The 14,455-nt window shown below is 43.2% G+C and overlaps 1 protein-coding gene across 3 annotated transcripts in view; it reads left to right on the top strand.

Annotated features, from left to right (window-relative positions):
• Positions 1-9,367, top strand: part of MAPKAPK5 (MAPK activated protein kinase 5) — a 36,665-nt gene extending 27,298 nt beyond the window's left edge. For 2 of the 3 annotated variants that reach the window (XM_021698500.2, XM_044921280.1), the window contains 6 exons: positions 1,303-1,490; positions 3,508-3,628; positions 7,014-7,144; positions 7,410-7,531; positions 8,526-8,630; positions 8,968-9,367. In XM_021698500.2, coding sequence (XP_021554175.1) covers positions 1,303-1,490; positions 3,508-3,628; positions 7,014-7,144; positions 7,410-7,531; positions 8,526-8,630; positions 8,968-9,062 — 762 coding nt within the window. In that variant the 3' untranslated portion in view covers positions 9,063-9,367. The remainder of the gene's footprint in view (positions 1-1,302; positions 1,491-3,507; positions 3,629-7,013; positions 7,145-7,409; positions 7,532-8,525; positions 8,631-8,967) is intronic. The other variant, XM_021698498.2, reaches the window with a different exon arrangement.
• Positions 9,368-14,455: the final 5,088 nt, after the last annotated feature.

Here is a 14,455-nt window from a genome sequence, read left to right as displayed (position 1 = left end):
GAGAGAGAGAGCATGAGCCGGGTGAGGAGCAGAGGCAGAAGCAGACTTCTTGCTGAGCAGGACCCCGGGATCATGACCTGAGCCAAAGGCAGATACTTAACCAACTGAGCCACCCAGGCACCTCACCTCTATAATTTTATAATTATGTTCTGTAGCATGGGTCATGTCGTCTACAAATACCCATTAGTATGATGCAAAAACATGGGTGGGAGTACCTGAGACATCCCATTTTCTAGGCTTCTATCAGCAGGACACAGCTGTGGTATGGCGAGAGCATGTGGCCACAATGGTAGACTCCCTGGGCTGCCTTTCTCAGGCAGACACTGTTTTTATCCTGTGATTCAAGACAGGCTTGAACTGAAGCCTCTGAGGATCCAGTTTCTGAGGCAGGTAGAGCTGCATTTAACTAAATCAGGAATCCTTTATTAATAACCATGCTGTGACTGTAGCCCATGAAGGCACCTAATACCTACAGACAAAATAGTTGGTGGCAGTTTTCTTTCTTTCATATCTTCTCCAAGAATGGTGTATGGTCCTGGAAATGGGTACAGCGAGTCCATCTGTGGCCAAAGGAGTGCTTTTAGACCTCTTGTTCTTCCCTCTACTGCCTCTTCCTGATCTGTGTCAAACTGCTTTGGGCCTTTACAAAATGACTTATGCTGTATTATGGGGTCAGCCTACCTGTGTCTTAGCTGCTTTGTGCCTGCACCCTCAACCCTGCCCAGATTGACAGTGTACATGTTTCCCAACCAGCTGGCTTATATCTGTTATTTCTTTGGCTGGAGATGAAGTATCCTATACCTGTACCCAAGGATCAGCTAGTAGCTTGGGCCTGAGCAGTGAGAATAAAAGAGACTGTTTGGGGGGGCCTGGGTGGCTCAGTTGGTTAAGCGACTGCCTTCGGCTCAGGTCATGATCCTGGAGTCCCGGGATCGAGTCCCGCATCGGGCTCCCTGCTCGGCAGGGAGTCTGCTTCTCCCTCTGACCCTCCTCCCTCTCATTCTCTCTGTCTCAAATAAATAAATAAAATCTTTAAAAAAAAAAAAAAAAGAGACTGTTTATTTCACCCTAGACTGGCCTTGTATGCTGGTGTGTATGTATGTAGTGTTGGTGGCATAGAAAACCTATGATAGAAAGAAATGTTGGTTCCCTTAAGACTTCCTGAAACTTTTCCAGTCTCTGTAAAGTGATTTTTGGAGATATCAGCCTGTATATGTTAGGGGCTGTTTCTGGGCTGGTCCTGGGGGCTTTATTTTGGGGCTGTGCCTCTGCTGTAAGTGACTATTTTCATTTTCCTTTCAGAGCTGTGACTTGTGGTCCCTAGGGGTGATTATCTACGTGATGTTGTGCGGATATCCTCCTTTTTACTCCAAACACCACAGCCGAACTATCCCAAAGGATATGCGGAGAAAGATCATGACAGGCAGTTTTGAGTTCCCAGAAGAAGAGTGGAGCCAGATTTCAGAGATGGCCAAAGATGTTGTGAGGAAGTGAGTCCCCAGGCTGTGGGGTGGGGAGGCCAAGGAGGCCTTAAGGTGGTGGATCACAGGGGAAAAGTCTTTGGTTTCCCAGGCATGCTCCTTCTCATTGGCGCATCATAGAAATCTTATCCCTGGAGCCTGAGATGAGAGCTCTTCATGTCCACAGCTTGGTGAAAATGGAGCTTTGCTCCCTCATGTCGCATTCTTAGAATTTGTCCCCAGGGTTGCGAACCCAGGTGCCTTGGAGCATTAATTTAGGACCTTAAATGGTAAGCCCCATGGTGTGCCGTTCCTGCATGTTAGCCAGTCATGTGGAGCAGACATGGCGTCAGGAACTGAACTGAGGCTAAGATGACAAGGACATTTTGGCTTTTCATTCCTTGGCTGCTGTGGGGGGTAGGTGGCTGATTGTATGGGCCTCTAGCCTCCCCAACTGCTAAGACAGATTTAGAAGGTTTAGTGCTAGTGAGCGGGTGAGGGAGAGTTGACAGTCAGAGTCCTTTGGTAGCTGAAGGACTAGGTAAGAAGTCAGACCTAAATTTGACGTATATTTGCTTTTCCTGCCCAGCTGTGTGGGAGTCTCAGCTGCCTGGGATTTGGGCACTCTTCTGGTATTCCTACTGCTTGGTGTTCACTGAGTCATTTTTCTCTTTTGGTTTCAGTTTCTTTATCAGTAATATGAAGATAAGCATCAAAGGGGGAGTGCCTGGGAGCTTTCTCCTGACAGTACAGCCATTTCTCTATGGAGATTACTCCCTTTCAATAGAGAGCTTGTCCTGTTGGTTAAGGATCTATGTATATAAAGACAGACTAGTTTCTATAACATACAAGTAAAAGTTTTTAGGAGGGTGGAGACAATGTTTAAAGCATCACCTGTCTTCCCATGCTGTTTCCACACTGTATTCTCAGCTACTTAATCAAAATATCAATATCCTCTAAGTGGTTCTTTGTCAATTCTTTTTTTTTTTTTTTAAGATTTAATTTATTTGACAGAAACACAGCGAGAGAGGGAACACAAGCAGGGGGAGTGGGAGAGGAAGAAGCAGGCTTCCCGCGGAGCAGGAAGCCCGATGCAGGGCTCCATCCCAGGACCCTGGGATCATGACCTGAGCCTAAGGCAGACGCCCAGCAACACAGCCACCCAGGCACCCCCTTTGTCAGTTCTATAGAATATATTTCCTGTCCCTAGAGCGATATTATCTTCTTTCAGCTTTGGGATTCTTTTCTAAATAATCATTTCTTCAGAATCTGAAGCTGTTTGTTCAGAATGATCCAGAAGGTTGCAGAGAACCTGAAAGAGCAAGTACACATGTTGTCCTGACGTTTACAATGAGAGGATGTGTAGTTGGAAGGAGGGCCTAAAAAGCCCAGGGAAGATGCTGAGGTGGGCCAAGAATTGCATCAGCATGAATGGACAAGATGTGAAGAAGTAGGATCAAAAAGCAGATGGTACAGAGAAATACATTCGGCTTAGAAGGAAATGCCATCCCCTTATCAGAGACTTTAGATTTTTTGGCTTTTGAATGTTTCTGGAATAAAGGGTTCATGTCCTGCCATATGGTGACATCTAACAGTTTTATCACAAGTAGCAACCTGGATTTTCATAACCACATGACCCCTCAACTAATTTTGTAGCCACTGTCAGCCAAAAGAGCACTTTGAGTCCCTTTTGGAAATTGGAGTCCACTGTCCTAAAAACATGGATGTGGAGATTCAAGTCTCAGGAACTATAAACTATATGTAGGCTTATTGAACCTGGAACTCAGTCTGAAGTATCACTGGGTTAAGCCTTATCCTACCATTTTTATCTCACTCTGTCTAGTGTAGAAAGGACTACCAAAGGACACAGTGCCTTCACCACTAGGGGTTAGGTCCTAGATCCCCACTCCTGCCTGCAGATGGAAAGCCTATGCTTATAGGAGTTGGTCGAAAGTCAGAAGTTGGAGCTGTTTATACCAGAGCCAGGAATTTCCTGGCCTTCTGGAAGCAGCTATGCATGGCAGCCCTGTTGGCCTTTTCTCCACAGGCTCTTGAAGGTCAAACCAGAGGAAAGACTCACCATCGAGGGAGTATTGGACCACCCGTGGCTCAACTCGACTGAGGCCTTGGATAATGTGCTACCCTCTGCTCAACTGATGATGGATAAGGTTTTGAATGATACTTACTTTGTTCACCAAAAAGGCTGTGTTGAGAAGGAATTCTGGGACAAGGCTCAGGGAGGGGTCAAAGGCAGAGCAGAGAACTCAGTCTTTCCCAGAGAGACATCCCTGCTTTCCTGAAAATCAGGATCTGAAATAAAAGCTTCTTTGCGTAAAAGACCAGATCAAGGCCCGGTAAATATACACTAAGTGAAAACTCAAACCCTCCATATTTGTGCTTTGGTGTTGGGGGGCACAGAGTACTATGAGACAACCTCCCTTCCCTGGAGGGGCTTAAACAAGACTGGAAAGACCAATTTATGTGAAACAAGGAGGGAACATTTCAGACATCAGAGTTTTGCATGCTACATTTTCTACGAACGCTATGGGAATTCAGAAAAAGAGAACATCTTTGAAGGGCTGTAATTAGGGAAGGGTTCCCAAAGAGAAGGCAAAACCCCTCATATTTATTAATTACTGCATGGCAGTTTTTAACCTATTCACATGTTTAGGCATGAGCTGCCTTAAAGAATTTGAGTAGACAACAGCGGTGCCTGGGTGGCTCAGTCGTTAAGCGTCTGCCTTCGGCTCAGGTCATGATCTCAGGGTCCTGGGATCGAGCCCCGCATCGGGCTCCCTGCTCAGCGGGAAGCCTGCTTCTCCCTCTCCCACTCCCCCTGCTTGTGTTCCCTCTCTTGCTGTGTCTCTCTGTCAAATAAATAAATAAAATCTTAAAAAAAAAAAAAAAGAATTTGAGTAGACAACATACGTGGCCAAGTGCAGTGAGCAACAGGAGCAAACAATTACAGACAGAAGTGCATCCATGGGGAAAGCCACCTGGCTTCATTAATGGGAAGTCAGTGAAATACATGTGGCAGGGCCAGGCTTTGAAAGCACACAGAGGGACTTAAGTCTTAGTAGGACATAACTGAGAGGCCATTGTCAGTTTTGGGGAAGAGATTCGCCACAAGGAAGGTATTTAGGGATGGTCAGCCAGACTTGCAGACTTGTCAACCTAAGACTTCTGCAGTAATTGACAAGCCCGGGAGCAGCTCTGGGAGCAGAGAAGTAGAGACAAGTGAAATCTTTTTTAAGATTTTTTAAATTTATTTGATGGAGAGAGACACAGCGAGAGAGGGAATACAAGCAGGGGGAGTGGGAGAGGGAGAAGCAGGCTTCCTGCCGAGCAGGGAGCCCGGTGCAGGGCTCGATCCCAGGACCCTGGGATCATGACCTGAGCCGAAGGCAGACGCTTAACGACTGAGCCACCCAGGCACCCCAGGCTCAGTATTTTTGAAGACAAATTTCTACAATTTGGGGTGACTTACTAGATAATAAGGGGACAATGGGTATCATATCTAGTGATACCATTGACAAATAGAAGAAAATCAGGATCGAGGCTGGTTTAGGTCAAGGGAAGTCTCTTAGGTTTTAGATATTGCTTAGATGGACATGCAGACGAATGAGATGTGTTGTGTGGGACCGTAGTGTGGCTGAGAGGTAAAGGCAGAGACACAGGCATATGCTTTACCTACTTAGAAGGGAGGGGGACTGAAGTGTAAGGAAGAGTAAGGGAACAGGAAAAAAGAATTCTTTTTTTTTTCTAAAGATTTTATTTATTTGTTTGAGAGAGAGAGCAGGAGCCAAGGGGCGGGGAGGGACAGAGGCAGAGGGAGAAGGACAAGCAGACTCCCTGCTGAGTGGGGAGCCTGCCATGGGGCTCATTCCTAGGACCCTGAGATCATGATCTGAGCCAAAGTCAAACGCTTAACCAACTGACCCACCCAGATGTCCCAGGAAAAAAGAATTTTTTTTTTTTTTAAGATTTTATTTACTTATTTGACAGAGAGAGACACGGCGAGAGAAGGAACACAAGCAGGGAGAGTGGGAGAGGGAGAAGCAGGCTTCCCATCCAGCAGGGAGCCCGATGCGGGGGCTCGATCCCAGGAGCCTGGGGTCATGACCTGAGCTGAAGGCAGATGCTTAACGACTGAGCCACCCAGGCGCCCCGGAAAAAAAAAATCTAAGACCTCCCTTAGTTTTGTTGGAGTATGGGAAAGAAAGCTGGAAGGAACAAAGTTCTCTGCCATCTCTGATTTGTGTGTGGTTCTCTTTCTGGTTTAAATATGCCTAGTAGTCCAGAATTGGTTTGATCAGTCCAAAATCTTAAGGGATTGCTTAGATCAGCACATGAGGGTTACAGTGTGGCTTTCCTCAAGATCTTGGAATTGAAGAAATAAGATTGCTTTCTAGAGTTACTGTAGAATTAGTATATAATTAAGCCAAATATGGATATGCAGAATCTTAATGAGAAAGAGTGGCCCCGAGGCCCATAAGGTGGAACTGCAAGGTGACAATATATTCCCATTTTTGAAGAAATTATGGGGTCATGATGTGAGTTGGCTAACTTTGTAGAAAAATGGCCACATATGCAGATGTTGAATAGTGTCCATCTAAGCCCTGCCTAGGAGATGGAGCCTGAGCTCCAATAGGGTATAGCCAGAGCCAGCGATTACAGTTCCTTTAAATGAGTTCAAACTCTACCTGATCTAATCACATGCTTAACATGGAACTACTTTTTAAAATTGTCAAATTCTATTGTTGAAATTAATACAGAGGTATGTATTTTTAGAAAGCATAATTTCCTTTTCATTCCTCTGCCTCAGTCTCACCCCTCAGAGATGAGGTAATCTCTGGCTAAGTGTATCTTTCCTAATCTTTTTCTGGGGAGACACACATATACTCACAGTTTGTCCTTTTTTAAAATATAAACATAGGATCATCTTGTTCTTAGAAAGCTTTCTGCTGATTATTTACCTGCCTTAATTGGTCTGCCCATAGTAAGAGCTCACACTGGTCATAAAGACACAGGCTTCAAAAGTTCTAGACTCCATGACAATTCTTTCTCATGGTAAATTAATTGACTTGTAGATGAGTTCCTGAGATCTACCTGCTTACCATGTGAAGTGCTTGGGATTCTGAGCCATCGGGGCTGAAGTGACTGTGCACACCGTGGGGGCAGTGAATAAATGCCACTGTGGGGGGCTTCTCGGGCAGCAGCCTACCAGCCTTTTCCCTGATGTACATGAATGCCTCTCTTTACCCTTGCTCTTGCCAATGACTGTGAACATGACTCTTTTTAGTATTTCTTACTTGCATTTCTGTCCCTGTGCAGGGAGGAAGGGCCAGCTGTTGTATGGCCCTTGGTTTGCCTGGTATTCCCTGGGCTTGCTGATCCATGAAGAATGCTCTGGCTTATCAAAATTTGTGTCCTGCCAGCGTAACAGTGAAATTGCCTTCTTAGTTCTTGGAGCTTCTCCTGCACAGTTTCTTAGATTAGCTTTTTAGGTGCCCTGAAGTGAGTGTGAAAACTGATGATAGTGTTTACATTCAGGCGGTGGTTGCAGGAATCCAGCAGGCTCACGCGGAACAGTTGGCCAACATGAGAATCCAGGATCTGAAAGTCAGCCTCAAACCCCTGCACTCTGTGAACAACCCCATTCTGAGGAAGAGGAAATTACTCGGGTAACTGAGCTTATTCTGTGGATTTTCTTCATGGCTGGTATGGCTGAGTGCAGGGTTCTGAAAGGTTAGCCAGGGGTTTGCCGTTTTGCTGCCTCTTAAGAGGGTGGAAAGGATAAGCCCTTTAAATAGCATCAGAAGTTGGAGACACTCTATAGTTAATTATTTATCTGAAAAATGTGCTGCCTTATGTTTTAGAGTTAACTTCTGCGGATAGTTGGTTTCTGAGGTTTCACCTTGTTATTCCCTCTCTTCCAAACTTTTAAAGCACCAAGCCAAAGGACGGTGTTTATATCCATGACCGGGAGAATGGAGCCGAGGATTCAAATGTTGCCTTGGAAAAGCTCCGAGATGTGATTGCTCAGTGTATTCTCCCCCAGGCTGGTAAAGGTCACGCCATTTATGAATGTTCCGTGTGCGTGCGTGCGTGCACATGATAGAAGGAGCAGTTTAATATAAGGTGGTCTTTCTGATCTTTGTGTTATAAGAAGATAAGTACATTATATAAATTATTCTCTGCCCACTAAAAAGAGAGGGCAGTGGGAACTCAGAAAGGTGGTAAGTTCTGCCCCTCCTTTGGTTTTCTGTGAAACCGCTAGTTGAGGTTTAATTACCAGTGTCTGGTGCAGCATGCAATTTTGTGTTTTCTTAGTTTGTTAACGAGGGCACAGGACAGAAGATGAAGAATGGAAAATGTGGACAGGGTCACGATCAGCTTGTGAAGGTCAGAAAATATTTCCAGAGCCTTTAGAGTGCAAGGCTATCATTAACTTGTGAATGTAAAGAGAGTACCTCCCAGAAGTTCAGAAGTGGCCCCTGCTGCTTTGTGTATCATGGCCAGAGTGTGACTTGTACATGTCTCCTTTTGAGTGAGAGCTTTCTTTTAGTATAGTCTCTCTCCACTCAGTGGGGTGTAATGGGCTCTTCTCAGCAGATGAATGAGATGCCTAAGTAGGAAGCCAGAAAACAGTCTAACTTCCTTAGGTTTTCAGAGAATTCACATAGTGCACTTAGATAGCTTCCAAAGTAAGAAATGAGCTTAGGAGAAAGAAAGTGGTCCACTCAGCCTTGTTCTCCCTTCTTCTCTTGGTCTCTTAATCATGTGTTTTTGCTTAGCAGCAGAGACTGACTCTGCCTACTTCCCATACCCTAGTGCTAAGACCCCGGGGACATCAGAGGATTTGTGTGAGGCTGTCAGAGTAGAAGAGTGCAAAGCCCAGAAGCGACCTATATGTAATGTAGGGACTGGTAGTAACAACAGCATCAAAAGTTTGCACCTTTACTCATCACTTCTCAATAAGTTGGAGATTGTGTCCTTCCATCTCTGACATTTAAAATCCCATGATGCCACTGGAAAACACAACTTCTTCATCTTTATCAACAGGAGAGAATGAAGATGAAAAGTTGAATGAAGTAATGCAGGAGGCTTGGAAGTATAACCGGGAATGCAAACTTCTAAGAGATACTCTGCAAAGCTTCAGCTGGAATGGTAGGAAAATACTTCTTCCTTTCTCCATGGATGCAGAGAAGTGATTATGTGTAGAACATGGACGATCTCTGGGGGCTCAGCTGGGGCTGTTTTGAAGTGAGTGAGGCTAGAGAGTGAGTGGGGTATTATGGGACGGGGGTTACTCCTACATTAACTGCACAGGCATATCTGGACGTCTGGCCTTTCACTTGTTTTCCAGAATTCAGATAAACTGTGTGCTGCAGATTCAACCCTGCAGAGCCCCTGTCATACACCATATGGGTACCTTATTGGGTCCCTGTCAAGAATCTCACCTCCACACGTTTGGAGACTGACTGACTTCTTTTTTGCATTTCAGGTCGTGGATTCACAGATAAAGTAGATCGGCTAAAACTGGCAGAAATTGTGAAGCAAGTGATAGAAGAGCAAACCATGTCCCATGAATCCCAATAATGACAGCTTCAGACTTTGTTTTTTTAACAATTTGAAAATTATTCTTTAATGTATAAAGTAATTTTTATGTAAATTAATAAATCATAATTTCATTTCCACATTACTTAAAGATGCTGTATAGATTTAGATACAGGACTTATTCATAGTATAGTTCATTTGTTTGTTTTTAAGAAAAGCTCAGTTCCTAGAGATATACTATTACTCTAGGACTGTTTTCTCATATGTTTGTAAGATGACAGATGGTATCGTCAAACAAGATTATTTTATTTGTAATAAAGTGTACAAAACCATTTGCCAGTGGTAGACAAAGGACTGACTATACTGACCTGTTTAGTAAACAGTTGAATCAAGTACTGTGGAATCTGGTTTCACTTGCCCTGTGTATTTGCTTTCTGCACGATTGGTAGATTACCTCTGGTGCCAAAAAATTTTTGTGGATCCATACTGCAGACTGCCTGCTGGAACCCACAGGATGCCAACTCCCATGATGGAGGAGGCAGGGATCTGAGTCCTCATTTTTCTTGTCCCTGATTATTTCGAGAAAAGTGGTAACATTTCTTTTTTGCCATATCTTTTAAAAGGTATTGGTGTGTTTCTTAAATCTAATGGGATTTTGAGTTTATTCTTTTCATGCAGGACCAGAGCTTCATTCTGTTCATCTGAGGTCCTGCTCAGTCCTCTCCCCCCTTCCCCGCAGACCTCACCAAGCTCTGTTGCTTTTTCATCTTTTTCTCTGTTCTCCTGGCTCTTTTTATTGGATGATTTTTTTGAGAAAGTTACATATCATGTAAACTGAACTATTGGGTTAGCACCTAAGGTGGTCCAGTTTTTTTCTCTGAAAGCTGCCGTTTTACTGTCAAATGCTTTGGCCTGTGCTTAACGTTGGCATCCCCAGGCTACATTTATTTTGTTCAGTAACTTTCATTTTCAGGAAGGGTGGTTTTGGCCCAGAGATCAGCTGTTTGAATAGAAAATAAGGCTGGATGCTTTTTTAGTTTTCTGTTGTGCACATGGGCTTCCATAAACCGTTTTTATTTATTTATTTATTGTAGCAGTTTTTGGTGGATGCCTGTGTTGGTAAATAGAAGGGCTAGCAGGCAAATTCCAATTTACAGAGCAGAGGAAGACGATCTGTAGGCACAGTTCTTCACTTTCATCCCATCACACTCTCTTCAGTCAAAGTCGATCTCAGAGCTCACTTACTTTGTAACTCTTCCACTTTGCTTAGCATGTCTTCAGGATGACATTTGGTTCGTATGCCCCGTATGTATATGACTGACTGGAAATGTAGGATAAAAACACAAAGTATTTTGTAAGAATTACCTTATTACATTAGGTAATAGGTATTTTTTGAGGTAAGGCTCCCTAATCTTAGGTGATGAATAACTGTTGTAAATGGATACTGTGTAAGGAGAATTCAATACTTTTTTTTTTTAAGATTTTATTTGAGAGAGAGATGGAGCACGAGCGGGGGGAGGGGCAGAGGCAGAAGCAGGCTTCCCAGGGAGCCTGATGCAAGGCTTGATCCCAGGACCCTGGAATCATGACCCGAGCTGCAGGCAGACGCTTAACCGACTGAGCCACCCAGGGGCCCCGAGAATTTGATACCTTTAAACATGGCAAAATCTAAGAGTTAGGCAGCAGAGGAAAACAAAAGGTTTTCTTATTTACTGACCAGAAGACTTAGCTAAGAGTTGAATTAAGTGTTGAATCAAATTATTGTGTTTAAGTGAAATGCAGGCAGAGGTATTGGCTGGAGAGAGGAAGGCTGTAGTTAGCTTTGTTACTCTTTTTCTTCAGAGGAAAATTCTGGTATGCCCAGTCTACCATTCTCTTCTCAATTTGTTACTTAGGTGTCTTCCAAAGGCTCAGGATGATTTTTTTCCTTTGTGTGTGGTGAATTTTTTTTTTTTTAAGATTTTATTTATTTATTTGAGAGAGAGAATGAGAGACAGAGAGCACGAGAGGGAAGAGGGTCAGAGGGAGAAGCAGACTCCCCGCTGAGCAGGGAGCCCAATGTGGGACTCGATCCCGGGACTCCAGGATCATGACCTGAGCCGAAAGCAGTCGCTTAACGAACTGAGCCATCCAGGCGCCCAGTGTGTGGTGAATTTTAGGCATGATCTAGAAGGACATCCAAAATAGTGCTTCCTGGGCACCTGGGTGGCTCAGTCGTTAAGTGTCTGCCTTCGGCTCAGGTCATGATCCCAGGGTCCTGAGATCAAGCTCCACATTGGGTTCCCTGCTCAGCGGGAAGCCTGCTTCTCCCTCTCCCACTCCCCCTGCTTGTGTTCCCTCTCTTGCTGTCTCTCTCTCTGTCAGATAAAATCTTTAAAAACAAAACAAAACAAAAATAGTGCTTCCTTTAACTCAAAGCAGCAGTTGCCCATGTCTTAGTCTTATCAGGCTGAATTAATCTGGCCCCCAAAATAAATGCTATGTCCAGACATGTCCATACGAGAGTACCATGCTGGAAGTTTGTGAATGCCCTGGAGGATGGTCCAGTTGTTGTAATAGAAAAGTGGGTCCTACTCTGGACTCTTGACAAAAACAGTAGTTCCCAAAGGACTCAGCACTGTTTGGTCTTCCAAGTGGAGTTTTATTTGGAGTTTGTAGGCTAGTAGCAAATTCTGCTTTGACATGCCAGTCAGGTTGACTAATAGGGCAAATTCTGCATGTAACTGGAAGTGAGACAAAATCATCCTCATCTTTTCCAGATTCTAAATGCCTACACCTGCAGGAAGTTCACATTATAAGAACAGTTCTTGCAGGCAGGAAGTTAAGAGTCTCCAGTTTTCCTACATGATTTGCTAACCCTCTGTTTAAAACCATTACTTATCACTCAAATGCCTATCAACTTCACATATAGATCTGCTTGATGTAAAACAATTTGTGTATCTTCATGGTTTTAATATACTGTATGAGCATAGGAGAATACCTGTCAGAAATTTATTGTTTGAAACATAAGAGGATAGCTTTTTAGCCTTTTTTTTTTTAAGATTTTATTTGAGAGAGAAAGAGAGTGCAAGCAGGGGGAAGAGCAGAGGGAGAGGGACAAGCAGACTCCGTGCTGAGCCCAACACAGGGCTGGATCCCATGACCCTGAGAACATGACCTGAGCAGAAACCAAGAGTCAGATGCTTAACAAACTGAGCCACGCAGGCACCCCACTTTTTAGCTCTTCAAAGCTAAAAATAGATATGCTTTTTAGGGGCGCCTGGCTGGCTCAGCCGGTGAAGCCTGCGACTCTTGTGTCAGGGTTATGAGTTCAAACCCCATAATAGGCATAGAGCTTACTTAAGAAATGAAAAATAATTAAAAAGATAGGACAGCTTTTTAAAAAAAGAGCTTGTTGTATTCATGGGAGAAAACAAATTGAAGGAATTATTGGTTAAAGAGTTTAAATGATATAAATCAGATTTTACGTGTGAACGCTTATGTGCATGGGTATTTTTTGAAGAAAATGTGTTTCAATTTGAGAATTGGAAAATTGGATATACTTAGTTATATTTTTATTTATTTAAAAAATAGAAGTGTTCTTTCATTATTGATTTATTTTATCCTACAAAATGACTTAACCTGATTTGCCCTGCCTGTTTGTGGTTAAAATAAGGGAAATACCTTAAATCTGTGATAATTTCCAAATTATATAATTTTGAGAGGCTTTCTCCTCTTATATAAAATACAAGAAGAAATCTAGCTAGAAATTACTTTTGCTATAAAATTTTTAATGGATTTGTGATATGACAGTACAAGTTCTATTGCCAGATGCTAATGATAAATTTTAAAATCTGTATTAGGAATTAAATATTATTGAGTTGATCTGCTCTCCTGCTCATAGCTGAGATCTTGTGGTACTGAACCATTCCTTTTTTTTTTTAAATTAATTTATTTGATAGAGCAACTGTGAGTGGGCGGAGGGGCAGAAGCAGAGGAAGAGAGAGAATCTCAAGTAGTCTCCTCACTGAGCACAGAGCCTGACGCAGGGCTTGATCTCACAACCCTGAGATCATGACCTGAGCCAAAACCAGGAGTCAGGACGTTCAACCGACTGAGCCACCCAGGTGCCCCTGTACCATTCCTTTTTGAATTAGATAGGGTGTATCCCCATTTTTTAGTGTTACTTAGAGTCATATCCTTTATTTTAAAGGTTTTATATTGTAAATATTTGACTTGATATAAAATTACTTTTATGCAAGATAAAAGATGTACAGTCTTATTTTTTAGTTCATCATAGAATGTACAGGAGAATAACTGTGCAAGGAAAGTGGATAGTGTTTTTTTCCCCTTTGAAACTACTGCTAAAAACACCAGGAGATTGACACAAAACCAAATCCAAGGACTTATCCGACATTACAGTTCAATTTTAGTTACAAGAGTGAAGAAATCTTTAAAAAAAATTATACAGTCCATTTTTTTCTTTTTTATAATAATTTTTTTTTAAGATTTTATTTATTTGACAGAGAGAGACAGCAAGAGAGGGAACACAAGCAGGGGGAGTGGGAGAGGGAGAAGCAGGCTTCCCACTGAGCAGGGAGCCCAATGCGGGGCTTGATCCCAGGACTCTGGGATCATGACCTGAACCGAAGGCAGACGCTTAACGACTGAGCCACCCAGGTGCCCCCATTTTTTATTTTCTTGATGAAATGGTAACTAGATACCTAATCAGAGTTTGTTTTTATGTTGGGGCAGTTGGGAGGAATTGAATGTTGATCCTAGTCACTTGTATACTTCCATGGTAAAACTAGGCTTTATTTCATTTATCACTTAATATGTGCATTAGGAAAACTTCATAGTAGGGAAAAGTTGTTTACATACAGATACAAAATGTCTAAACCCATCTCTCATGAACAAAGGCTGACAAAGGAGGGTTGGGCTGAGAAACAGTATCCTGAAAATTATGGAAATGAGAAAAGGAGGTAGTGGGCACAGAGAACGTTTTCCTGCTCAGAGATCCCCAAAGAATCCTCGTCCCCTCCCCCTACCTCCTGCCAGAATGTTGGGTTTCAAAGAATGAGCAGATTAACGGATATCAGGAGTAGTGTGGCCTGGGCTGAGAATAAGGATAATTTAGGCAAATTTTGAGTTATAGTATTGTCTGAATCATTACAGTCTGCCTATGGGGCATATCTGTGAAGGTAGAGGGAACTTAGCCAAGGAACATTAGAGCTTCTGCTATTGGAAGAAGTCATATGGTAAGGGAACTACCAAAGGCCAAGAGCTAATAGAAATACAGCCCCAAAGTCTGTATTACTCAAGAGCTGCACAGCATCAACCCCTTAGGGAGCCGGCCTAGATCTGGCGCTAATACCTGACTCCCTGAGTCTCACCATGCCAGGGATAGCTGTTGCTGTGGGACAGAGGCCACGCAGCATCAACTGATTCACAACGGC

Source organism: Neomonachus schauinslandi, chromosome 14 (assembly GCF_002201575.2).
Source record: "Neomonachus schauinslandi chromosome 14, ASM220157v2, whole genome shotgun sequence".
Lineage (NCBI taxonomy): Eukaryota > Metazoa > Chordata > Mammalia > Carnivora > Phocidae > Neomonachus > Neomonachus schauinslandi.
The sequence above is the reverse complement of the archived record's forward strand: the minus strand, read 5'-3'. Positions and strand labels throughout refer to the sequence as shown.